This window comes from Bubalus kerabau, chromosome 6, assembly GCF_029407905.1.
Source record: "Bubalus kerabau isolate K-KA32 ecotype Philippines breed swamp buffalo chromosome 6, PCC_UOA_SB_1v2, whole genome shotgun sequence".
NCBI lineage: Eukaryota > Metazoa > Chordata > Mammalia > Artiodactyla > Bovidae > Bubalus > Bubalus kerabau.
In genome coordinates, this window is record NC_073629.1 from 55,373,091 (window position 1) to 55,398,991 (window position 25,901).

The window sequence follows — 25,901 nt, forward strand, 5'->3', positions numbered from 1 at the left end:
GTTGCTTTACTTCTGTCTGGTTGCTGAAGGAAAGCAAGCAAGGCCTAGGATACGAGTGGGTGAAACAGAAGTCTAAACATCTAGTGAGAGACAGAGAAGTTGCAGAACCACTCCAACTAAGCTGAGAAGAAAACAGGTAAGAACTTATTTTTTTCCTCAGAACATCTTTCTCTCCTGTGCTAAAGGAGCCCTGCTCTGGGAGAAGGACACCATGATAAGATTAATGCAGGGATGGGAAGGGATCTGCAAGAGTTCGTTAGTTTTCTAAAAAATGATCAGCATCGTATGATGCAGGGAACCCAAAGCTGGTGCTCTGTGAGGACCTAGAGGGTTTGGATGGGGAGGTAGGTGGGAGGACAACTTGGCAGCAGAGGATATGTATACTTATGGCTGATTCATGCTTATGTATGGCAGAAACCATCACAATATTGTAGAGTAATTTTCCTCTAATTAAAAATAAAATAAAAATTTTTTTAAATGAACAGCATCAAGACAGGCTGCAGCTCATCCTGACATGAGACACAAGGTTGGATGACATCCTGGTGTTATCAAGTGGCAGCATGTCCTGGGTCGTGACTGTGCTTGTGTGGAATTATTGGGCTAATCTGATAACTTGAAAAATAATGAGTATTGCCCTTCTCTTTGCTGATGTTGTCTATGTTGACTGGGGCACAGTTATATTACCAATGTCTTTCTTATATTTGTTCAATACTGATTTGACTGCAGTTAAGAAATTGACAGGGTGACAAATATGTTATTTTCATGAGAAGGAAATAATAATAAATGAGATGTAGTGATAACAGCCACCTGACACTCTGAAGACAGAGAAAAGCCTGAAAATCAAAGTGAAAGATACAGATTCATCAAGACACCATACTCTTCAGCCCTACTTGTGAACTTTGTTTCAAAGTGGACTTCTTACTTTAGAAATACCACAGGTTTCACTACATTCAATTTCTTGGTGCCAACTCGAGGATGTCTTATGTCTTAGGAGCAGAATTCAACCTCACTACTTTACTAAAAAGCTTCCTCTTTAAAGACTTTACCATGGTGCAATGCTAAAGGCACCATCATTGTTTACTTTGCCCTCTCTGGGCTCTCAAGGAGTTATGATCTTGCCTTCTAGAAATTCTTCCCCTGACTTCCTTGACTTGGCACTAGCTCCATTTATCACCTATCCTGACAGCTCTCTCTCTCCTTTTCAGCTTCCCCCCTCCCTTTTTGCTTCCCCATCCCTCTCTCCTTACTTCTACCCCTCTTCCTTCTCCACTTCTCTTCCACAACATGGGGAAAAAGAACAAAACATAAAACTTAGAATTGTATGGCTGGAAATATAGCTAGTTCCTTTCAGCAACTTTCTTCTCTAGCTCTCCTGATATGCTTCCAGATCTTTTAATCTTTATTTCATTGTCCTTTTTCCCTTACACACACACACACACACACACACACACACACACACACACATATATACAAACAATTTTCAGCAACATGTAGTATTTGCAGTTGTAAGGTTTACCCCCACGTTGTAGGCTATTTATTCTGAAGGTAATAAATTTTAACTTTCATATCTCTTGCTTCCACAAGCCCATACCAAGGTTTTGGAAGGGTCTTGAGCCATGTGTTTCACAAGGTTACATATTTTTTATAAAACTTGCTAAAGTAAGTTCCACTTCTAGAATAGCAGTGTGAGAAGTTCTGTGGACACTTATTCCAGTAGAAATAAGGAAAACTCATGAGAAAAACATGCATTTCAAATCATTAGAAATTGTTCAGAGATATATATATCAAGCAATGAACATTTATACATGAAATTCTTTATTCATAGTAAGAATTAGTGAATAAATAAATAGCAAATCTCTCATACATAGTAAGTACAACAAATCTCTCTGAATCCTATTCTATTTTACACTTAATGTCTAGTATAAATTTTTAAATGAGAATCCAAAAGGAAAGATTTACATGTAAACTAAATGGAAGATTTTGTGCATGAGGGTGGCTGAATGTTGGCTGATAAGTCACTGTCATATCAATATTTTTAATGAACTACTCTGATTGTACTTCTGTAACTTTCCAAAAGGAGAAAGATCTTTCCCTCATCTCTCTCACTATTGACAAACAACTTCTGGCCATGTTGGGGGATTCTATGATTCCTCCTTCTGAATGCAAAATAACCTCATGAAAGTTCTTGATCTGATTAGACTGGAAATTCTAAATCATCCCATATCCTCCCTTGCAGACAAAGGGACATGGCCTCAGAGATCCACATGCCAGGCCCAGAGTGCCTCATTGAGAACATTAATAGGAGACTGCTGGTTAATCCAAAAGCCCTGAAGATCCTGTCTGCCATCAGGCAGCCTGTTGTGGTGGTGGCTATCGTGGGCCTCTACCGCACAGGCAAGTCCTACCTGATGAACAAGCTGGCTGGGAAGAACAAAGGTGAGTGACACCAGCAGAGCCCAGCCAAGTCCCTTCTGTCCACCCACACTCCCAGCATGCAGCACAGTGATGTGAGGAGAGGAAGTGAGAGACCTGGGAGGGATATTGAAAGCTAACTTTCAGTCCACAGTTATGTTCTTATCATCACTATGACCTGAAAGAATCAGCTCACCACTCTTTACACTTTGCCTTAGTTTCTGTTTTAAAAGCATAAATTGTTCCTTTCCTAGAAAGACTAATGTGGTAATAAAAATAGGTAATGTATATAACAATAAACTATAAGACTTTTACAAAGATATTCATATAGTAAGAACATTTTCCACTGATCTTTAAGATTTAAAAAAATGTTTAAATTTGTATTGGCTATCCTTTTTTTTTCTTTTCTTCAACTGTTGTCAGATACATATAACATAAAACTTACCACAAAATTTATCACTGTAACTGTTTTTAAAAATTCTGTGCTATTAAGTTAATTCACACTGTTGTGTAAACATCACCAACATCCATCTCCATAAACTTCCTCCAACAGGAATTCTGTACCCCAATAAACAATAATGCCCCAACCACCTTGACAACCACTCATCTATATTGTATATAAATTTGACTGGTCTCATACAAGAGGAATTAGACATGAGTGTCCTTTAACGATTGGCTTATTTCACTGAAGATAATGTCTTCAAGGTCCAACAATGTTGTAGCATGTATCAAATTCTCTTCCTTTTAAAGGCTGAATAATTGTATGTGATACTAATTTGTTTATCCAGTCATCTAGTTGATGGACATTTGGACTGTTTCCTTGTTTTGGCTACTATGAATAATGTTACTAAGAACATGGGTATACAAACATCTGTTCATGTTCTCACTTTCACTTTCTTTATACACCAAGAAGTGGAACTGCTGGATCATATGACAATTCAGTGCTCATTTTTTAAAGAAATGGCCATACTGTTTTCCACAGAAAAGTGAAAGTGGAAGTCATTTAGCCATGTCCAACTCTTTGGGATCCCATGGACTGTAGCCTGCCACGCTCCTCTGTCCATGGAATTCTCCAGGCAAGAATATTGGAGTGGGTAGCTGTTCCCTTCTCCAGCAAGTCTTCCCAACCCAAGAATCAAACCCAGGTCTCCAGCATTGCAGGCAGATTCTCTACCAGCTGAGCTACAAGGGAAGTCCCATTCTGGTGCTTACATTCTGATGGAAATGCAAAACTATACCATTTTACATTCCCACCAGAAATACACAATGGTTCTAATTTCTCCATGTTCTCATCAACACTTGTTATTTTCTGGATTTTTCATAGTGGCCATCCCAAAGGGCATAAAATAGTATTTCATTGTGGGTTTTTTTTTAATAAAAATTATTTAATATTGTCAAATTCATTCAGTGTTAAATTTTCCAACTTTCTTATAAATATTAGTCAACTTTCAGGATTCACTAAGATCTACACTAGTGCTTTTTTTTTAAGTACAATTGATTTACAATATTGTGTTAATTTCAGGTGTATAGCAAAGTGACTCAGTTATATCTATATATGTTTCCGATTACTTTCCAATATTGGTTGTTACAAGACACTGTGGTTTTGCTTGGTACATCTCTAATGACTAGGAATGTTGAGCATGTTTTCATATGTTTATTTATCACTTGAATAATTTCTTTGGAGAAACGTATATTCAAGTCCTCTGCTCATTCTTTTATTTGGGATGATCTTTGGTTTGCTTATTTGTGTTGCATTGTAAGACTTCTTTATATATTCTGGATATCAATCCCTTATCAGATTCATAACTAGCAAATATTTTCTCCCATTCTGAGTTATGTACCTAAATCTGTAAAAAGTGTCCTTTGATACACAAAAGTTTTAATTTTGATCAAGTCCAACTTCTGTATTTTCATTTTGCTATTTATGTTTTGGGTATCATATCCAAGAAATCATTGCCAAATCCAAAATCGTGAAGTTCTTCTGTGTGTTTTAGCTCTAACATGTAGGTCTTTAAGGGCTTCCCTGGTGGCTCAGAGTTTAAAGCGTCTGCCTGCAATGTGGGAGACCTGGGTTCAATCCCTGGGTTGGGAAGATCCCCTGGAGAAGGAAATGGCAACCCACTCCAGTACTCTTGCCTGGAAAATCCCATGGATGGAGAAGCCTGGTGGGCTACAGTTCATGGGGTCGCAAAGAGTCTGACACTACTGAGCGACTTCACTTTCACTTTCATTTTCTTGTAGGTCTTTGGTTCATTTTGGTTAATTTTTGTGGAAGGGATGATTTCTGTCTTTCACCATTCAATATAATGTTGGCTGTATCTTTTTTTAATACAATCATTATTATTATTATTTACTATGTTGAGATCATTTCCTTTTATTTCTAGCTTGTTGATTGCTTTTATCATGAAAGGTATTTAATCTTTTCATGTATTCAATATTCTAATTGCCCTGTTTCTCTGATTGTAAAATTAATACTTGTTGTGGTTTCAGTTCTCCTAAACTTGATTTAAGAGATGTTTCAGGACTTGTTAACTGTCATCTCAACTTCCAGAACCACCTAATATTAAAACTCTACCCTCTCTTTTCCCCATGCCCCCTTGCAGGCTTCTCTCTGGGCTCCACAGTGCAGTCTCACACGAAGGGCATCTGGATGTGGTGTGTGCCTCATCCCAAGAAGCCAAACCGTACTCTAGTTCTGCTTGATACTGAGGGTCTGGGGGATGTGGAGAAGGTAAGGAATGAGGATTCCAATTTGGACTAAGCCCCTTATGTCTGTGTATTTTCTACACTATTTAATTTTCCTTTAAATAAGACCTTTACTTATCCATGTTTTTTCATTTCGGTTTACATGCCATGAAACCAAGTTTAGCAACCAGGGGTCAGGAAAATATTCATAAGGCAGAATCCTAGAAGAAGAGCATGGTGGTCTGTAGACAGTGTTCTAATTAATAAAAGGCTATAACCTGAGCCATATAACCCAGATGCATAATGGTAGAACAAATAAATTCAATGTAATGAATAAAAAATTCAATGTAGTGAAAAAACAAATTCAACCTAATATTATCCTGCAAAGAACTTTAGTTAAGGATTTAGCTTCTGAAGTGCCATACTCATGGATTTAAAGTCTATCAGTACCTCAATGACCTTAGCAAGTTATTCTGATCTATAAAACAGATGTAATAGATCTACACTTGCCTCTGATATTGTTTGGAATATTTAGAAGATAAGAAGTGGAAGGTGTTAGGTGAACAACAATTGTTTAATGAGATAAATACAATTATTATTGCCCCCATATTAAGACAATTGTTCTGTAAAAATAAAGAGAAAAAATTAAATTTGAATTATATTTAAGCCCTTAGAATGTCCACCTGCAATGACAATTTGTTTTGCAACTACCTGCCAATGATCATAAGAGTCCAGTGAGAATCAGGGTAAACCAAAAACACTAATTACAAAACGATTCAAATTTCAAGTCCTATTAACAGTCATTTTTGTCGGATTTAGTTTCTTCTTACAGGTCATTTGTCTCAAAAAAAAAAAAACTCTAGTTACATGAGCATCCTTTTACTACTGCTGATCAGGAAAGTGCCATAAGAATGAAACACAATCCTGGTAAAATATGTTCTGATTTTCAGGGTGACAACCAGAATGACTCCTGGATCTTTGCCCTAGCAATACTCTTGAGCAGCACTTTTGTGTACAATAGTATGGGAACTATCAACCAGCAGGCCATGGACCAACTGCAGTATCCTTTTGGGATCCAAACTACATCAAAATCAGAGGGGAGACCAATATTTAGAAAACAGCTTACTGTGAATCCTGGTGAAACAAACACGAGAAATATAAAAAAGAATTCAATGGCAAGGGGAAAATCCTATAACCTACTGAAGAATTGATACTTGGGATACTTGGGTTAAGAACAAAGGAGAAATAAAGGTTTAGTATGTGGAACTAATATAGAATGGGGGGTACTCTTCATTCATGCCAGTTTTCCTTATTTGGCTACTCAGCTATGTGACGGAGCTGACAGATAGAATCAGGGCAAAATCCTCACCTGATGTGGATGGGGTTGAGGATTCAGCTGACTTTGTGAGCTTCTTTCCAGACTTCGTATGGACACTAAGGGATTTCTCCCTAGACTTGGAAGCAGATGGACAGTCCATCACAGAAGACGAGTACCTGGAGAATTCACTCAAGCTTAAGAAAGGTAAAGGGGACTTAGAATTGGTAAACAGATGACAAAACACTAAAAACTATTATTCCTTAGTTTTCTGTCAACAGTTGTCTTCTACTTGTAGTTTCTATTTCTTCTCAAGGGGTGATTACGAAGAACTAATGATTGTTACTAAGAAGTTACTAAGAAGTAATGCTGAACTAATAGATTTGGCTTTAGATTATTTTTCTCCCTGTTCTAAGAATAAATTTCTTTTTCTTTCACCTTTCCCTGTGCTGTGATTAGATTGATCTCCATGCTTAGGGCTTGTGGTGCTGTAATTAGCCAAAGAGTAGGAGTAGAATGGTCATTTATTTGAAGAAAAGAAATACAAGCACAAACCATGCACAGTTCAGGGCTGGTAAAGGATAGCTACAGGCAAATATTGTCTATTCTAGCCTGCCAGTTGGTTTTGTAAATAAGATTTTATTGGAATAATGTCATACCCATTCATTTATAGTTTCCCTATGACTGCTTTTAGGCTACAATAGGAGATTTGAGTACTCAGAAAAGAGACCATCTGGCTTGCAAAGTCTAAAATATCTATTGTTTGACCCTTTACAGGAAGTGTTTGCAAGACCCCACAGTAGGTAAATTCCTTTTTTCTTCCTCCAGGTACCAGCCCGAAAGATAAAACTTTTAATATGCCTCGACTCTGTATCCGAAAGTTCTTCCCAAAGAAGAAATGCTTCATCTTTGATCGGCCCACTCATAGAAAGAAATTGGGCCAGCTTGAGGACCTGTGTGACGACGAACTGGACTCTGAATTTTTGCAACAAGCTGCGGTCTTCTGTTCCTACATCTTTAGCAATTCCAAAACTAAAACTCTATCAGGAGGCATCAAGGTGGATGGACCTCGTGAGTCCTCTTCCCAATCTTCACTCTCACTGTTAAGACTAGAGGATGGTGTGATAACATCCATGTAGCTTCAACTTTGAAAAATGCACATCTACTGATATTATCGTGATAAATTCTAGGTGGCAACAACATTTCTGTTAGGTTTTATTAGTCAGACTGCATAGTTGAGAAAAGATACAAAAGGCAAAAAATAAAAGCTCTGAGAGCAGACAATTGTCCTAGTAAACTGGACCTGCCCTGTCCAACATGGTTTTCACCAGACAAGGGTGCCTATCTAAATTTAAATGTAGCTAATAAAAAAATACAGAAATTTAACATTCTGATCACACAGCCATGTCTCAAGGGCTCACACTACCTGAGGCTAGTGGCTCCCACCCTGGACAGCACACACAGAATACTTCAATCATCACAGAAAATTCTCCTGGACAATGTTCTGCTAGAATAAACAAAATGGAGGACTCATTTTGATTTGCTCCACAAATATTAATCAAATGTTTCCCATGGACTTACCAGGGCTGATGATACAGACATAAATGAGAGAAATATGGTTTCTGGCCTAACAATGCCTGCTGCTAAAGTGAATGCACTGAATGAATGCAGGACTTCACTATCTAGAACAGAGGTTCTCAACCTCTGATATATTTATGCCACTTGAGGATCTTGCCAAAGAGGAGGGTCTAAGTCAGTCAAACTGGGACAGAGGCTGGGAGTCTGCATTTTTAGCAGGTTTTCAGATGCTGCTAAGGCATTGATGCTGTAAGACAAATGGTTGGTAATAGACATTAGAATTCCTCAGAAGAGAAAGTTTCCTCACTCTGTGTAAAATAAACATCATCATTTGTTCTCTACTGTAGGTCTAGGGACCCTGGTGCAGACCTATGTCAATGCCATCAACAGTGGAGATCTGCCCTGCATGGAGAATGCAGTCCTGGCCTTGGCTGAGATTGAGAACTCAGCTGCAGTACAAAAGGCCATTGTCCACTATGACCAGCAGATGGGCCAGAAGCTGCAGCTGCCCACAGAAACCCTCCAGGAGTTGCTGGACCTGCACAGGGCCACTGAGAAAGAGACCATTGAAGTCTTCATGAGGAGTTCCTTCAAAGATATAGACCAATTATTTCAAAAAAAATTAGCGGTAATTTTTTTCTCAAGTTTATACAGCTTAGGTTCTTAGAAAGTAAAATAATAGAGGAAAATGAGATGGGTGCTTACTTTGAGAAAAGTAATACTCACTAGATATTTAAGTGGTGAAAACCAATCTATGTTACATAAGAAGAACCAGTTTTATTATGATATATCTTATTATGCACTGAAACTTTTTTCTTTCATGAATAAACAAATATTCTTCCCTATAGTTTCATTACATGCATATATAAGTAGCAGAGCTTCTAATCAAATTACATGCTCATTGTTATCAGACTCACTGGATATTTTGGCAATAAAGAAAATGTTAGTTTTAGTTATCACAAGCAGACTTACATTGAGCCACATTAATTTCATATGCAGTCACTGATCCAACGTGAAAAGCTGGAGTTTTACTATATAGCTAGTAATCACTGCTCTGAAGGTTACCCCATGGTGAAAGGGCTTTAGTAGAAAGTCAGAATCTGGAGGAAGGATATGGTCCTGTTGAGTGCCTATAAGTCTGTCTAGGGGTCAGAGACCTTTTTTACTTTTATTTTTTTTCAGAAGCTTTTCCAGAAATTTCAACATCAAGCTAACATCTTTTCACTCCTCTGTTTATTAACACTTCCTATTGTTTTGCATTAAAGGCCCAGCTAGACAAAAAGCGAGATGACTATTGTGATCAGAATCGTAAAGCATCATCAGATCGTTGCTCTGCTTTACTGAAGGATATTTTCAGTCCTCTAGAAGAAGATGTGAAACAGGGGATTTATTCAAAATCAGGGGGCTATCGCCTCTTCATTGAGAAGATGCAAGAGCTGAAGAAGAAGTATCTTCAGGAGCCCAGGAAGGGCATACAGGTAAGCAAGGTTGATACACTCTCATTCAATAAACACTGCAAGGAGCCTGTTACACCAGGTATAACCTATGTGCTCATCCAAGAGTCTGCACTCAATTAACAACTGAGTTATAAACTGGATTACCAGATGTATCCAAAATTTCAAATAACGTCATCATTTATCTCTCTGACTGTGGCTCCCTTCAACCCCACACTTCCCTCCCTCCCATTCTCCTTCTACCCCCTTTATTCAGATCCACTTTCTCCCTGATGCCTTCATTCTCCAACAAGCTCATGCCATATGGGACCACAGCACCAAAAGCTCCAAAATCAGAGCTCTCAGTCAAAAGAACAGAGGATTACTATTTACATATATATCAGCCTCTTATAAAGGATTCTGCTTAGGAGGGCACCTTGCTTGGCCAGTCTGGAGCACGTGCTCAGCCCAGTGAAAGGGAATCTTATCACCAGGCACACCAGGGCCAAGAGGAGCAGTTCCTAGAGGGAAAAGTGATGGGCAAACAGAAATAAGTGCTTACAGCCATTTCCTACTACTAACCCCATTTTTTCCGGGTCCCAGGCTGAGGAGATTCTTCAGGAATACTTGAAGTCCAAGGAGTCTGTGACTGATGCAATTCTACAAACGGACCAGACACTTTCAGAGAAGGAAAAGTTGATTGAAGGTGATGAGCTAGTCAAGAGACTAGAGAGCCCTGAATGCTCTTAAAAGTTCTAACTAACTCCGCTGGGTGAACCTAGGAGCCTCAAACTGTAGCAACAGGATAAAAGATGCCTCTTACTTGCTAAAGTCATTTCTGAGTAGGGCATATGAAGTCAGTAGCAACAGTGATAGGTAACTTTAGATGGAAGTAAGAAGCAACTTGGTCTCCACATAGATTTTTTTTTTCCTCTTCCTCCTGACAGTGGAACGCATGAGAGCTGAATCTGCACAGGCTGCAGCAAAAATGCTGGAGGAAATGCAAATGAAGAACCAGCAGATGATGGAACAGAAAGAAAAGAGCTATCAGGAACATGTGAAACAACTGACTGAGAAGATGGAGAGGGATAGGGCCCAGTTACTGGAAGAGCAAGAGAGAACTCTTGCTCTCAAACTGCAGGTATTTAATTGCAACACCATGTGGTTCCTGTTATTCTGTTTTCCCACCACACTCCCTGTTCACAAATGTGGCACAGCAGTGAGAACATGAAGCCCAGAAGAAAGACCTTGCTTGCTCACTTGTACTTTTCAATCTTTTTTTGCCTGCCTGAACTGGCCCCTATAATATCTCGTTGTAAAAGATTTTATTGCAGCTATGTCATACCCAGTCCTTTATCACTGTATCTGTCAATCAGTAATAGCTGTTATCTGCCAGGCATTATTTTTTAAAAATGGTCTTATCCTATCTCTTACTTAGTACTATACGAAGCAAGAACTGTTATGGCCCTATTACTTTGGAAATTAAACAGAGGTTCAGATAAGACTAAATAATTTTATTAGGTCACAACGCTTGGAAAGATACCTGAACTGTCTTCACTACTTAGGGGAATCTATGATTTCTTTTCCTGTCACACCTGGGATGAATTTTAGCTCTAAGGGAAACTTCATAAGTAGAAGGATTCCTTAACTCTTACACCACTGTATCCATCTGTTACTCCTACTCTTTTTCTGTTCCCTGCTTCTAGTATGTGTTAAGTTGGGAATTATGTGGAGAAATTCGCTATGGTCAAGTCTGGTACCCTGATACTCCCTCACCTATATTTTGCTCCCACAGCCACCAAATTGTGGAAGCTTAGATCAAATTTCCTGATCTAAGATTCAGACTGCATCAGATTTTTAAAATTCTTCTTTTATTTCTATATTATATGTGTATGTGTGTGTATTTAAAAATCAAAATGCATAGATTTGAAGTCAAACATTTCATTAAGATTGCCCACAAAGCTTGTATACAATTAATGGAGAAAAAATTAGAAGGATAATTGAGATTCATCACCATATAAGGAGATATGAGTCAAAAATATTTCTTAACTCAAGAAGACTCAGGAAAAGTAATCACAGAGCTAGAAGGCTCAAGAGAAAGAATAATGAAAATTAATGATGGAGAAAATTTCAAGAAGACATTAAATTTTTTTTTTTAATCTATGAAATGTGGAAACTAGACAGAAGTTAAAGATTTTCTTAATGATACATGTTATTTAGTCTCCATTTGTATTTTTTTTAGGAACAGTCCCGACTACTACAGGAAGGATTCCAAGGAGAGCAGAGACGACTTCAAAATGAAATACAGAATCTCCAGAAGATGATGAAGGAGCCAAGGCACCAATGTGTCCTAAGCTAAAGAATTAAAGAATAGAGCTTTCCTGGTAAGTCTTATCAAAGGCATTACTCAAGAAGTTTAAAACTAAGAAAAGTGTCACCATATTTGATAATATTTAGGTTTTGCATTTTTATTACAGTAAAATTTGCAAAGACATGCCACACTATAATTGAAATCACGTGCATCTTCCTCACAATATTGTCAACTGTGTAACAAGATGCATTTTACCTCTGTGCCAGCACAGGAGACATCATAAACTAATACCATCAGGAGGTTCTTCTTTCAGATGACCACTAGTTAGACAAGCGGATACTGAGCAAAGTCTTAGGTCAAAGTCTTGGGACATAGTTGGTCATGACTTTGACCAAATACACAAGAGGTTCCAATATCAGGGACAACCATTCTAGCTTCTTAGAGAAGATAGTATATGGTGTCCCCTTGTTTCCAGACTGCACAGTCTGTCAGCAGTGATGTGATTCCTGGGCCTGGGAGTGGGCAATGCTTAGTGGTGAATTTCAAGCTAAAGTAAATACCTTACATAGTGATCTAGAATCTCTACAAAGTTTTCACAGGAAGATGGAAGAAGCCTTTAGTATGATTATAACTTGGATCATAAATAAATGGGCTAGAGAAGGAAACTTTTCCTTCTTGCTCAATTCACTCAGATTAGAATTTAATGGGACTCTTTAGAATTTTGGGTGACGCTAAACATAGTAACAGGATGACAACTATACATTGTGTGTGTTTGTAGCAATTTATAACTTGCAAAGATGAACTTAAAATGATGACAATGTGTTAGAAAACTGAGCTAAATTAATTATTAGATTGTTTATAACCTTAAACTTTAGGCTATCTTTTCCCAATTCTTAAGAGTCATACTTGAAATCCTGCTTATTTTTCCCCAAGACAATAATGGGTTGTTTTTTACTTCTTTTGACCAGTAAAATACTGCTCTTTGTATTACTTAGGACTTTATCACAATTGTCTTTTTTTTTTTTCTTCTAACATAAATTTATTTATTTTAACTGGAGGCTAATTACTTTACAGTATTGTATTGGTTTTGCCATACATCAACATGAATCCACCACGGGTGTACACATGTTCCCCATCCTGCGCCAACCTCCTAAGTATGTGGTTGAAGTTTCTTAAAGCGATGAAGAATTATTTTCAATCTGGAAATAAATTATACTTCACTGAACTTTACACTCCTGATTTTTTTAAATTATTTCACCAAGAAAATAATGTTTTACTTTATATAGCCGTATATTGGCTAACTTTATTGTAAAAGATGGGATAGTAACTATTCATGACTTTGTGAGCCATATGGTCTCTGACTCAGCTGCTCAACTCTGCCATAAAGCAGCCATCGACGATACATAAATGGATGGCATGGCTATGTTTCAAGAAAATACTGTTTTCAAAAACAGCTGGTACCCATAAGCCATAGTTTGCAGATCCTTGCTTTATGTAATAGAAATACTAGTCAAAATTCTATGAACCTGCCTTATGTTTCTTGCATTTGTAAGGAACATATGAATTAGATCGTATATGTGAGCATTGTGAAAAGATTATGCAGTGTTTCAAAATATTACATGATAAGAGAAAAGCAGGGACGCAGCTAATGCCACTGAATCTATATTAATAAACCTGCTTGTTTTGGGACTTTTACTCTACTGAATCCCCTTTGCTCCCATCAGGATTGAGAATGCCTCCTTCCATAATTGGGCTAGTGCTGATAAGCAGTACTTCCTTACTCAAATTGCAACTTTATAGGAAACCACATGAGACTCAAAGCATATTAGAAGCAGTATTTATGTAGATAATTCTTTGTACTTTCCAAGCTGAGCTGCAACAATGGAGTAAGTCAAATACATTTTTATTAGTTGAACAGACTTCATGATAGAAAAGAATAACTGTTCCTTCAAGATCAAATAGTGGTTTCTTTACTAATCATTTAAAAATCAGAAAACTAAAGCTAAACTAAATTAGGTAGCTTCTTCTCTAGAATGGTAGCAAGAGTTTCTTTAACAGATTCCAAATCATCTAACCTCTGGTTTAACACTTTTTCTATAATATCTCCAGGAACAAAATCCAGCTGTCTTCCCAAGGAGGCATGTTACTTTCACCAGCGGTCCTTAATCTAGCTAGGCATTAAAATAAATGTATTAAGTATAAGGATTCTCAGGCCCCTTCCCTTCCCCTGACTTTGTGATATAGTAGATCTGATATGGGTCATTGAGAAGTATAATGACAAAGCCACAATTCAAGGTCATACACTTTCAATCTGCCAAAGATACCATATGTTAGAGCCCCTATTTGCTGACCCTTATGGGGTTTCTGTGTCAAAATTCTTTTTAGCCTAGAGAAGTATATTTTCTCTAAGTGAAACATTATTACTTTTCCTTCTATGAGTTTATATAGGAAATATAAGTTCCACTGATCTAGAGGAAGGGAACACACCATAAAGTGATCCTGGCAAAATATTAACAGCAGAAATCCCTGCCCTACTTTGTCCAGGGTCAATAATCTATTAGGCAATGAAAATGTATTTACTAAAACACACAAATATAAAGATTTAAGAAATATTTTGAATACTTGATACATAAAGAGATAAATTAAAAAAACATTACCACAATAAATGCATAATTTCAACAACTTAGTTCAGTTCAGTTCAGTTCAGTTCAGACCCTGTCATGTCCGACTCTGCAACCCCATGGACTGCAGCACACCTGGCTTCCTGTCCATAACCAACTCCCAGAGCCTATTCAAACTCATGTCCATTGTGTTGGTGATGCCATCCAACCACCTCATCCTCTGTCGTCCCCTTTTCCTCCCGCCTTCAATCTTTCCAAGCATCAGGGTCTTTTCCAATGAGTCAGTTCTTTGCATCAGGTGGCCAACGTATTGGAGTTTCAGCTTCAACATGAGTCCTTCCAATGAATATTCAGGACTGATTTCTTTAGGATTGACAGGTTGATCTCCTTGCAGTCTAAGGGACTCTCAAGAGTCTTCTCCAACACCACAGTTCAAAAGCATCAATTCTTCGGCGCTCAGCTTTCTTTAGAGTCCAACTCTCACATCCATACATGACCACTGGAAAAACCATAGCCTTGACTAGATGGACCTTTGTTGGCAAAGTAATGTCTCTGCTTTTTAATATGCCATCTAGGTTGGTCATAGCTTCTCTTCCAAGGAGGAACAACTTAGTGAAACAGACTAATTTCTCAAAAAGCGCCAACTACCAAAACCCACCTAAGTTGAAGTAGTTGACCTGAATAATCCTATAGCTTCTAAAGAAGTTTATTTTTATAGTAAAAATTTAAAAACTCTGATGTGATATCAGTAACATAGTGAAATAGGAGATCCTAGCCCTTGCTGGGAACATTTAAAAAATGCTATTAGGGCCAAAATACCTTTCTGAGACCTCCAATCAAGAATAATATGCTCCAGAATCCAGTTAAGAATTTGCAACAGCTCAGATGAGCACAGGAGACTCCCAGGTTGTGCTAATGGTAAAGAATCCACCTGCCAATACAGGAGTTGTAAGAGATAAGGGTTTGATCCCTGGGTTGGGAAGATCCTCTGGGGAAGGGCATGGCAACCCACTCCAGTTGATTGGCTGAGTGGATTTTTCTAGGTTCTGAGCTGTTCTGGCTTAGGGGGGAGGCTGATGTTATTAAAGGAAAACTGCTCCTCTTACCTATTTCAGAGAGACTTCTCAGTTTGTGCTCATCTGCATGCTAAGGCAGTTCAATCGTGTCTGACTCTTTGCAATCCCATGGACAGAGGAAACTGGTGGTCTACGGTCCATGGGGTTGCAAAGAGTTGGAGACAACTGAAGCGACTTAGCACGCAGATGAGCACCAACTGAGAAATCTCTCTGAAATGGGTAAGAGGAGCAGTTTTTCTTTAATAACATCAGCTTCTCCCCTAAGCCAGAACAGCTCAGCACCTAGAAAAATCCACTCAGCCCACAATTTTGCCCTTGGGGTAAAGAACAAGTGAAGCACGCAGCCAACTTTCCTAGACTTTGCCAGTGCTGTTCAGGAAAACTATTCTTGTCTCACCTCCCTCAGAGTTCTGGGGTAACCAAGTTGGTTTCGACCCCTGGGGGAAGCTAAGAACAAAGAAATGGGGGCAGGAGCTCTCAGCAGCCTGCATGGCTCTGCAGGACTGAGAGAAGGTACACAATTCTGAGATTTGTCTTTCAAGACAAAGGAAAAGAAGTAGAGCTTGACCCAACCTCCTGCCATTCCCATAAATGCTGTCATAGGAAAAAAGGAATCAGAGGCTCTCAACAGCTGCAATGGCTCTGTAGGTAAGGAAAAGACACATGATCCAGAATCTTCTCCATCAGGTAGGAGGGAAAGCAGTGAAATCTGCACCCAAAGATTCAGCATTTCATTACAATAACCTAGGGAAAAGAAGCAGGAGGTTATGGTGGGCTGCACAGCTCTGTGGAATTAGGAGGTGTACAACCCTGCAGTTTCTCCCCCAGGAAAGAGGGAGAGAACAGAAGTGGGTGGTGTCTAACACAACAGTCCATTAGAGCTCTGCTCCAGGGAAAAGGGAAGACAGCTTACAGGCACTGGCTGGAAAACAATGCTCTGTGAAATAGGAGTGTATATAAAGTTGAAACCGATAGCTTTCAGTGAACAGTGTCGGATTCATGATCTCTGAAGAAGAGGTTCAATTCAGTTCAGTTCAGATCAATCACTCAGTCGAGTCCAACTGTTTGCAACCCCATGGACTGCAGCACACCAGGCTTCCCTGTCCATCACCAACTCCTGAGGCTTGCTCAAACTCATGTCCACTGAGTAGGTGATGCCATCCAAACATCTCACCCTCTCTCATCCCCTTCTCCTCCTGCCTTCAATCTTTTCCAGCATCAGGGTCTTTTCCAATGAGTCAGCTCTTCACATCAAGTGGCCAAAGTATTGGAGTTTCAGCTTAAACATCAGTCCTTCCAAGGAATATTCAACTGATTTCCTTTAGGATGGACTGGTTAGATCTCCTTGCTGTCCAAGGGACTCTTAAGAGTCTTATGGTGTCTCAAGCTTACAGTGTGTGGTGTCAGATTCGTGATCTCGGAAGAAGAGATGGGAAGGAGTTTATGAGAGGTGTTGGAAATGTCAACTGTCTTGATTGTAGTGATGGTATCATCGGTATTTGCATATGCACAAACTCATCAAGATTTACACATTAAATGTATGCAGCTCTCTATAAGCCCATTATACCTCAATAAAACCATTTGAAAACTTCTGGGAAACAATTCTATAGGTCCAGATGGTCCCTTAAGAATAGTGAATTTTATCAAGAATTTAAAGAAAAAAATAACACCAATTTAAAATGGAAGAGGAAATATTTCCCAATTTATTTTACAAAGCAGCATTATTCTGGTACCATGATCAGACAAAAACAGCTCAAAAAAAAAAAAAAAAAACTACTGACCATTAACCTCATTAAAATATATGCAAAAATCCTCAACAAAATATTAGCAAGTCAAATCCAGCAATATATAAACATAAGGAAACTCAATCAATTGGGGTTTATAATGTGAATGCAAGAGTGGTTCAAAAATATATTAATGTAACTCACCATATAACAGTATGAAGAAAGAAAACCACTTAATTATATAAATAGATGCAGAAAAACCTTGACAAAACACCTATCATGATAAAACTCACAGCAACCTAGGAGTAAAAATCAACTTCTTCAAGCTGATCGGCAGCATCTACAAAAAACCTATTGTTAACATCAGTTTAATGATGAAAAAACGGAGTACTTGGCCCCTACTAAAGGATAAAGCAAGGGTGTCAGTGTCTGTCAGTGTCAGTTGTCTCACCACTCTGGTTCAATGTTACACTGAAAGTCTTAGCATAATATGGCAAGAAAAGGCATTTAGATCAGAAAGAATAAAATCAAATGTCCTTATTCTCACCCAAGATCATCCATATAGAGAGTCTCAGGAAACTGACCTCTTAGAACTAATAAGTGAGTTTAACAAGGTTATAACATACAAGATCAACACACAAAAATCTATCTTCAACTGTATTTCTATATACAAGCTATGAACACAGGAGACCAAAACTGAAAAATTAATGCCATTTATAATAGTTACCAAAAAATGAAATACTTAAGGTATAAATCTAACAAAACCTGTACACGTTCTCTAAGTTGAAAACCAATTAAATACCAAGAGATTACAGGATAGATTCCATCTCCCTAGGAGTTTTTACAATAACCCTTCCACTCACTGCAAAGTAGAAGGTTTAAGACACTTTTCTAGAGTCAGCCCGGAGAAAAGCATGTTCCTAACACTGGCTAAGTTCCAAGGAGAAATAAAAATATGTCCATTGTTGTGTTGGGATTTTATCCAAATTAAAAGAGGAAAAAATTTGGGTTAGAACTCAAAATGCCAAATCATTTGCCTGCCGTATACAAACACACATATCTCACTCTTCCCATCCCACTGGGAGATCCTTGACAGAGAGCCAGTCACAGAACACAAGACAGGCAAACTCGCCCAGTTTTCATTATGGAGATTTTTTCCAACCTAACTCCAAAACAATCCCTCTAGAAAGATTTATGGCCTAACTTTATTTTCTTGGGCTCCAAAATCACTGCACATGGTGACTGCAGCTATGAAATTAAAAGATGCTTGCTCCTTGGAAGAAAAGCTATGACAAACCTAGACAATGTATTAAAAAGCAGAGACATCACATTGCCGAGAAAGGTCTATATAGTCAAAGCTATGGTTTTTCCAGTAGTCATGTATAGATGTGAGAGATGGACTCTAAAGCCAAGCAACGAAGAATTGATACTTTTGAAATGTGGTGCTGGAGAAGACTCTTTAGAGTCCCTTGGACTTCAAGGACGTCAAACCAGTCAATCCTAAAGGAAATCAATCTCGACTATTCATTGGAAGAACTGATGCTGAAGCTGAAACTCCAATACTTTGTTCACCTGATGTGAAGAACTAACTCACTGGAAAAGACCCTGATACTGGGAAAGATTGAAGACAGGAGGAGAAGGGGATTACAGAGTACAAGATGGTTCAATGGCATCATGTACTCAATGGACATGAGTTTGAGCAAGTTCCAGGAGATGGTGAGGGACAGGGAAGACTAGCATGCTGCAGTCCATATGGTCACAAAGAGTCAGAAACAATTGAGTGACTGAACAACAAGAAGAAAAGTTAGATGAGACTATGTGGAAAACAGGAATTGCTCAGACTAAAGGGATTCATCCATTCAAAATATTTGTTAAGGACCTACCAGGTACACTGCCAAGGACTGCAAAACACAGCTGAAGTTTCTCTCTTAAGGAGCTAACAGTCTAATGGTGAACACAGGTATTAAACAAATAAATACAGGAAATTAAATACCCAGGAAATTGAGGGGAGGGCATTTCTATGATTTGGAATGAGTTGATCTAACCACCTACACCAAGATATCTCAGATGATGCCATACTATGTCTTAACTAGGTTTCCCCTTATCAATCAACTAGTAGGAAAAAATCAAAATTGGGAGGGAGAAATAGAAAGAGAAACAAACTTTGGAAACAAAGGGTCTATCACAGGGCCCCAAAACATAACACAGTGTGTCATGCACTCAGCTTCTATCTTTTTGAGGCAATTGGTAAAAGAAATGAAAAAAGCAATGAGCCCCATCTAGTGGCCAGTATTTTAAATTTTCTTCATCATATTTTTTTTCTGTTTTTTTTTTTTAATTTTATTTTATTTTTAAACTTTACATAATTGTATTAGTTTTGCCAAATATCAAAATGAATCCGCCACAGGTATACATGTGTTCCCCACCCGAACCCTCCTTCCTCCTCCCTCCCCATACCATCCCTCTGGGTCGTCCCAGTGCACTAGCCCCAAGCATCCAGTATCGTGCATTGAACCTGGACTGGCAACTCGTTTCATACATGATATTTTACATGTTTCAATGACATTCTCCCAAATCTTCCCACCCTCTCCCTCTCCCACAGAGTCCATAAGACTGTTCTATACATCAGTGTCTCTTTTGCTGTCTCGTACACAGGGTTATTGTTACCATCTTTCTAAATTCCATATATATGCGTTAGTATACTGTATTGGTGTTTTTCTTTCTGGCTTACTTCACTCTGTATAATAGGCTCCAGTTTCATCCACCTCATTAGAACTGATTCAAATGTATTCTTTTTAATGGTTGAGTAATACTCCATTGTGTATATGTACCATAGCTTTCTTATCCATTCATCTGCTGATGGACATCTAGGTTGCTTCCATGTCCTGGCTATTATAAACAGTGCTGTGATGAACATTGGGGTACACGTGTCTCTTTCCCTTCTGGTTTCCTCTTCATCATATTTTATCACTCCTGAAACCTCTTAACTTTGTACATATTTATTGCCTAACTCCCTCAGTAAAATATAAGCTCCAGGTGGGCAGAAACTTTCTCTATTTTGTTTATTATGGAATCAGCAGGATCTAGAAGGCTGTCAAATACATAGTAAACCCTCCCATACAATAAGAATTTTTAAACACTTGAACGAATATTTTATACACAGCATTTATCATCCCAACTGCATTCCTGATGTTTTTCCCTGAAAGTTTACCATTTGATTATTTAGCATCATATTGAATGTTCCCAGACTTTGATAGCCATTTGTATCCTTGTACCGTTTAGGAGTGAATCTTCTTCTTTCTCTCCACAAAGGATTTCTTCAGTATCCCTTCTTTAGAGACCTGGAGAACTAGGTGTCAGTTTATGTCCTACCATCGCTCTGGGGAACTACCTGGCATAAAGCATGAAGTACTGACTTTGGACCAGCAGCATTGCCAAAAGGACACTGCACACCAGGGCAAATTGAGGGGAAAAGGGCAGTAGCCAGAGAGCCCTCCAGGAGCTGAGAACCTGCCGAGAGTCCTTAAGAGAGGGGCCTCTGAAAGCTGAAGAGCTCCAATGTGATCTAGGAATTCCAGAGGCAAAGTCAGATTGAGAAAGGAAGAAAAATACCATGCTGAGAAGAGCAATTTCTATCAGGGTCTAACACAGTGATACTTGTATAGCAGCATTTTCTAATACCATTAGCCAGAAGCCACACACCTAACCCATGTCTTGAAGGGCACAATGTCTCTACCAGCACAATTTTTATTGTTACACCTTACACATGGTCTCCATGTTTTGAATGAATTTTTTTAAAAATATTTATTTCTGCCTGTGCTGGGTCTTCATTGCTGTGCACAGGCTTTCTCTAGTTGTGGTGTGCAGTCTTCTTGTTTCAGTGGCTTCTGTTGTTGCAGAGCACAGGCTCCAGGTGCACGGGCTTCAGTAGTTTTGGCATTTAGGCTCAGCAGCTGCATCACACAGGCTTAGATGCCCTGTGGCATGTGCAATAACCACTGGACCATCACGGAAACCCTGAATGAATTTTTATTACCCAACTGATTCGTCAAGTCACAATTCATTTTTTCTTTTTAAAAATTGTCCACAACTGTGAAGACTTTCTCATCCTCAGTAACCAACGTTAATAGTTGAATTGCTATTCAGTTCAGTTCAGTTCAGTTGCTCAGTCATGTCCGACTCTTTGCGACCCCATGAACTGCAGCACGCCAGGCCTCCCTGTCCATCACCAACTCCCAGAGTTCACTCAACTCATGTCCATCTAGTCGGTGATGCCATCCAGCCATCTCATCCTCTGTCATCCCCTTCTCCTCCTGCCCCCGATCCCTCCCAGCATCAGGGTCTTTTCCAATGAGTCAACTCTTCACATGAGGTGGGCAAAGTATTGGAGTTTCAGCTTCAGCATCAGTCTGAATTGCTATAAATGCTGCCAAATGTATATTTGAGAAGGTACACAGGTAGACAAACAAATATAAAAAATAGATACATAGTTATGCTGGCCAATCTTTCTACTATAATTTTTGAAATGTTTAAGCTAATGTTTGTACAGCTATCATAATCTGGCCAAAAAAACACTAATTTACTGTCATAATATACATGCACACACAAAGAAATCCATTTAAAATAGCTGCATGAGACTGAAAACTAAATGTAACTCTTTTTTGACATAGTTGTATACATTTAAAGCAGACAACATGGTGATTCCATATACATATACCCTGTAGAATGATTAAGGAGACCAAGATAATTAACACATACATCTCCCTCACATAGTTAACATAGTTAATTCTTGTCTCTGTGTGTGTGTGTATTGAAAATGCTTAAGATTTACTCTCAGCAACTTTCAAGAACATAACTCTTTATAGCAGGAATGTAAGATGGAAAAGGTTCTAGACACTTGCAAACTTAGACCCAGTTGTCATTTTCTCCTGTATAAGGTCCTTCCTAGTAGTGCTCTAGGATTATGAGTAAAGGAAGAAATTAGTTCTGCCTGCCTGACCCTTAGTACCTACAAGGGACAAATGCCATTTGAGAAGCATTTGCAGATAATAAGGCATTGCTAATATCTTCCACTTTGCTCTCCCCTCTGTCACTCTATGGTCATCTGGAAGGTCCAGGTAAAGTGAAGTGCCTTTGGTCAGCACACAAGAGGGGTCAATAAACCATCACAGCAGTACTATGACTGCATATCAGGAAACCTATATGAAAGAGTTCAACAAAATTGAGGTTGATTTCTCTCTTGTGTTAATTATCTTGGTCTCCTTAATCGTTCTACAAGGTATATGTATATGGAATCACCATGTTGTCTGTTTTAAATGTATACAACTATGTCAAAAAAGAGTTATGTTTAGTTTTCAGTCTCATGCAGCTATTTTAAATGGATTTCTTTGTGTGTGCATATATATTATTACAGTAAGTTAGTGGGTTTTTTTGCCAGATTATGATAGAGCTAGAATGGTGGCTTCATGATATTAAAGCTCAGGCTCCTTCTCTCCCACCCATTGTTCTACTATCTTCAACTTGAAGATTCCACCTGGGGGTTCAAATAGCCAACATGTCTGCACTCAAACTGTCAGAGAAACCACTAACCTAGGGATCAACAGGGGTGTAGGATTCCTCAAGACATTTCCTAGAAACAGCACAGACAGCTTCCACTTATATCCTATGGCCCATCAGCTACAACAGAGACTGGGAATGCAGTCTTTAAGCAAGCATCCAAATACTCTGCTGAAATTTGGGAGTCGTACTGCTATAGAAGAAAAGAACACTAAATATTTGGGCATAACTAGCAGCCCCATCCTAAAGACTCTCTTTCCCTTTATCTTAAGGAACAGTTGTACAGAACTTAGGAAGAAATGAGCAGTTCTAAGTCTTTTTTTGTTTGTTTGTTTTTTTCGGTCTATGGAGTCATTCAATCCTCAAAATAGCACTATAAGTAAGGTTTTAGAATCTACATCCTACAGATAAGGAAACTGAAGCACAGAGATATGAAGTAACTCACCCAAGGTTATACAGCTAGAAAACTGCACAGTTGAGATCTGATCCACACAGTTTAGCTTGCCAAGTAGGCTATATTGCCTTCTCTCTGCTGCATTTCAGAATATTTTTAGTCTTCTCTATGAGGCAATGGAAAAGGCTTTATCTCCATAAAGGAGAAGAAATGACATGAAATGAATGTCACTCAGTCATATTCGACTCTTTGCGACCCCATGGATTTATACAGTTCATGGAATTCTCCAGACAAGAATACTGGAATGGGTAGCCTTTCTCTTCTCCAGAAAATCTTCCCAAAATAGGGATAGAACCCAGGTCTCCTGCATTGTAGGTGGATTATTTACCAGCTGAGCCACAAGGGAAGCCCTTGGGAGATAATGCCTTTTTATTCAGAAAACAAACGAGCATAGATATAAGTACACTCATTAGCTATTAGTTCAAAGGAGTCACTTACATTGCTCTTTCAAATGCCAACATGACTATAAAGAATAATACACGGCTTAACATATCACAAATATTTGAATGCCCAGCATTTGGTCTTTCAATCACTTAATGAACCTGCATAAAAACCAGTAACAACAAATCAAACATACTTATGCTCCCTCTCTCTACTTAATCACTTCAGTCACTCAGTCCTGTCTGACTCTTTGTGAACCCATGGACTGCGGCATGCCAGGCTTCCCTGGAACATACAAAAACTCATGTCCATCAGGTTAGTGATGCCATCCATCCATCTCATCCAATATCATCCCCTTCTCTTCCTGCCTTCAATCTTTCCCAGCATCAGGGTCTTTTCAAATGAGTCAGTTCTTCACATCAGGTGGCCAAAGTATTGGAGTTCGGCTTCAGGATCAGTCCTTCCAATGAATATTCAGGACTGATTTCCTTTAGGATGGACTGTCTTGCAGTCCAAGGGACTCTAAAGAGTCTTCTCCAACACCACAGTTCAAAAGCATCAATTCTTCAGTGCTCAGCCTTCTTTATGGTCCAACTCTCATATCCATACATGACTACTAGAAAAACTATAGCTTTGACTAGACGGAACTTTGTCTGTAAAGTCTCTGCTCTTTAATGTGCTGTCTAGGTTTGTCATAGCCTTTCCTTTAAGAAGCAAGAGTCTTTTAATTTCATAGTTACAATCACCATCTGCAGTGATTTTGGAGACCAAGAAAAATAAAGTCTCTCACTGTTTCCATTGTTTCCCCATCTATTTGTCATGAAGGGATGGGATTGGATCCCATGGTCTTGGTTTTTTGAAGGCTGAGTTCTAAACCAGCTTTTTCACTCTTCTCTTTCACTTTCATCAAGAGGCTCTTTAGTTCCTCTTCACTCTCTGCCATAAAGATGGTGTCATCTGCATATCCGAGGTTATTGATATTTCTCCCGGCAGTTTTCATTCCAGCTTGTGCTTCATCCAGCCCAGCATTTCACATGATGTACTCTGCATATAAGTTAAATAAGCAAGGTGATGACATACAACCTTGACATACTCCTTTCCCAATTTGGAACCAGTCCCTTGCTCTGTGTCTGGTTCTAACTGTTGCTTCTTGACCTGCATACAGATTTCTCAGAAGACAGATCAGGATGTCTGGTATTCCCATATCTTTAAGAATTTTCCACAGTTTGTTGTGATCCACACAGTCAAAGGCTTTGGCATAATCAATGAAGCAGTAGATGTTTTTCTGGAGTTCGCTTGCTTTTTCTATGATCCAGAAGATGTTGGCAATTTGATCTCTGGTTCCTCTGCCTTTATAAAGCCAGCTTGAACATCTGGAAGTTCATGGTTCATGTACTGTTAAAGCCTGGCTTGGAGAATTTTGAACATTACTTTACTAGCGTGTGAGATGAGTGCAATTGTATGGTAGTTTGAACATTCTTTGGCCTTGGAATGAAAACTGACCTTTTCCAGTCCTGTGGCCACTGCTGAGTTTTCCAAATTTGCTAGTGTATTGATTGCAACACTTTCACAGCATCATCTTTTAGGATTTGAAATTGCTCAACTGGAATTCCATCCCCTCCACTAGCTTTGTTCATAGTGATGTTTCCTAAGGCCCACTTGACTTCACACTCCAGAATATTTGGCTCCAGGTGAGTGATCATACCATCGTGGTTATCTGATCATGAAGATCTTTTTTGCATAGTTCTTCCATGTATTTTTGCTATCTCTTCTTAATATCTTCTATCTTAATATCTTAAGATAGATATTAAGATATCTATTATATATAACAGATATATTATATATTAAGATAATATCTTAATATCTGTTAGGTCCATAACATTTCTGTCCTTTATCGTACCCATCTTTGCATCATTCCACAAGCCTCATATCCTTTTTCATCAGAGGGCAGAAAGAATGGAAACTACAATTACAGAAAACAAACCAAACTGATCACTTGGATCACGGCCTTGTCTAACTCTATAAAACTATGAGCCATGCCATGTAAGGCCACCCAAAATGGACAGGTCATGGTGGAGAGTTCTGACAAAATATGGTTCACTGGAAAAGGGAATGGAAAACCACTTCAACACTCTTGCCTTGATAATCTTATGAACAGTATGAAAAGGCAAAAAGATAAGACACTGAAAGATGAAATCCTCATAGCCCAATATGCTACTGGAGAAGAATTAAGACATAGTCCCAGAAAGAATGAAGAGCCTGAGTCAGCGAAAACAATGCCCAGTTGTGGATGTGACTGGTGATGGCAGTAAAGTCCTATGCTATAAAGAACAATATTGCATAGGAACCTGGACT

General features: G+C 38.7%; 1 protein-coding gene and 2 long non-coding RNA genes across 4 annotated transcripts in view; 1 reads left to right on the forward strand and 2 right to left on the reverse strand.

Annotated features, from left to right (window-relative positions):
- LOC129655169 (uncharacterized) overlaps positions 1 to 17,482 on the reverse strand; it is a 49,239-nt gene extending 31,757 nt beyond the window's left edge. Inside the window, exons 1-3 of the long non-coding RNA XR_008715794.1 lie at positions 17,360 to 17,482; positions 7,839 to 7,919; positions 6,467 to 6,609 (exon numbers count right to left, since the gene is read on the reverse strand). This is a non-coding gene — a long non-coding RNA (uncharacterized LOC129655169). The remainder of the gene's footprint in view (positions 1 to 6,466; positions 6,610 to 7,838; positions 7,920 to 17,359) is intronic.
- Positions 1 to 25,901, forward strand: part of LOC129655167 (guanylate-binding protein 1-like) — a 26,819-nt gene continuing 918 nt past the window's right edge. The window contains exons 1-12 of one of the 2 annotated variants that reach the window (XM_055585250.1): positions 1 to 136; positions 2,237 to 2,436; positions 5,016 to 5,143; positions 6,048 to 6,157; positions 6,423 to 6,619; positions 7,241 to 7,483; positions 8,338 to 8,618; positions 9,256 to 9,468; positions 10,027 to 10,129; positions 10,371 to 10,564; positions 11,666 to 11,807; positions 12,809 to 13,061. In XM_055585250.1, the coding sequence (XP_055441225.1) occupies positions 2,247 to 2,436; positions 5,016 to 5,143; positions 6,048 to 6,157; positions 6,423 to 6,619; positions 7,241 to 7,483; positions 8,338 to 8,618; positions 9,256 to 9,468; positions 10,027 to 10,129; positions 10,371 to 10,564; positions 11,666 to 11,782 (1,776 nt within the window). In that variant the 5' untranslated portion in view covers positions 1 to 136; positions 2,237 to 2,246 and the 3' untranslated portion in view covers positions 11,783 to 11,807; positions 12,809 to 13,061. Of the gene's footprint in view, positions 137 to 2,236; positions 2,437 to 5,015; positions 5,144 to 6,047; positions 6,158 to 6,422; positions 6,620 to 7,240; positions 7,484 to 8,337; positions 8,619 to 9,255; positions 9,469 to 10,026; positions 10,130 to 10,370; positions 10,565 to 11,665; positions 11,808 to 12,808; positions 13,062 to 25,901 lie in introns of those variants that run through there. The other variant, XM_055585251.1, reaches the window with a different exon arrangement.
- The window catches only part of LOC129655171 (uncharacterized), a 7,321-nt gene continuing 4,933 nt past the window's right edge, over positions 23,514 to 25,901 (reverse strand). Inside the window, exon 2 of the long non-coding RNA XR_008715795.1 lies at positions 23,514 to 24,590. This is a non-coding gene — a long non-coding RNA (uncharacterized LOC129655171). The remainder of the gene's footprint in view (positions 24,591 to 25,901) is intronic.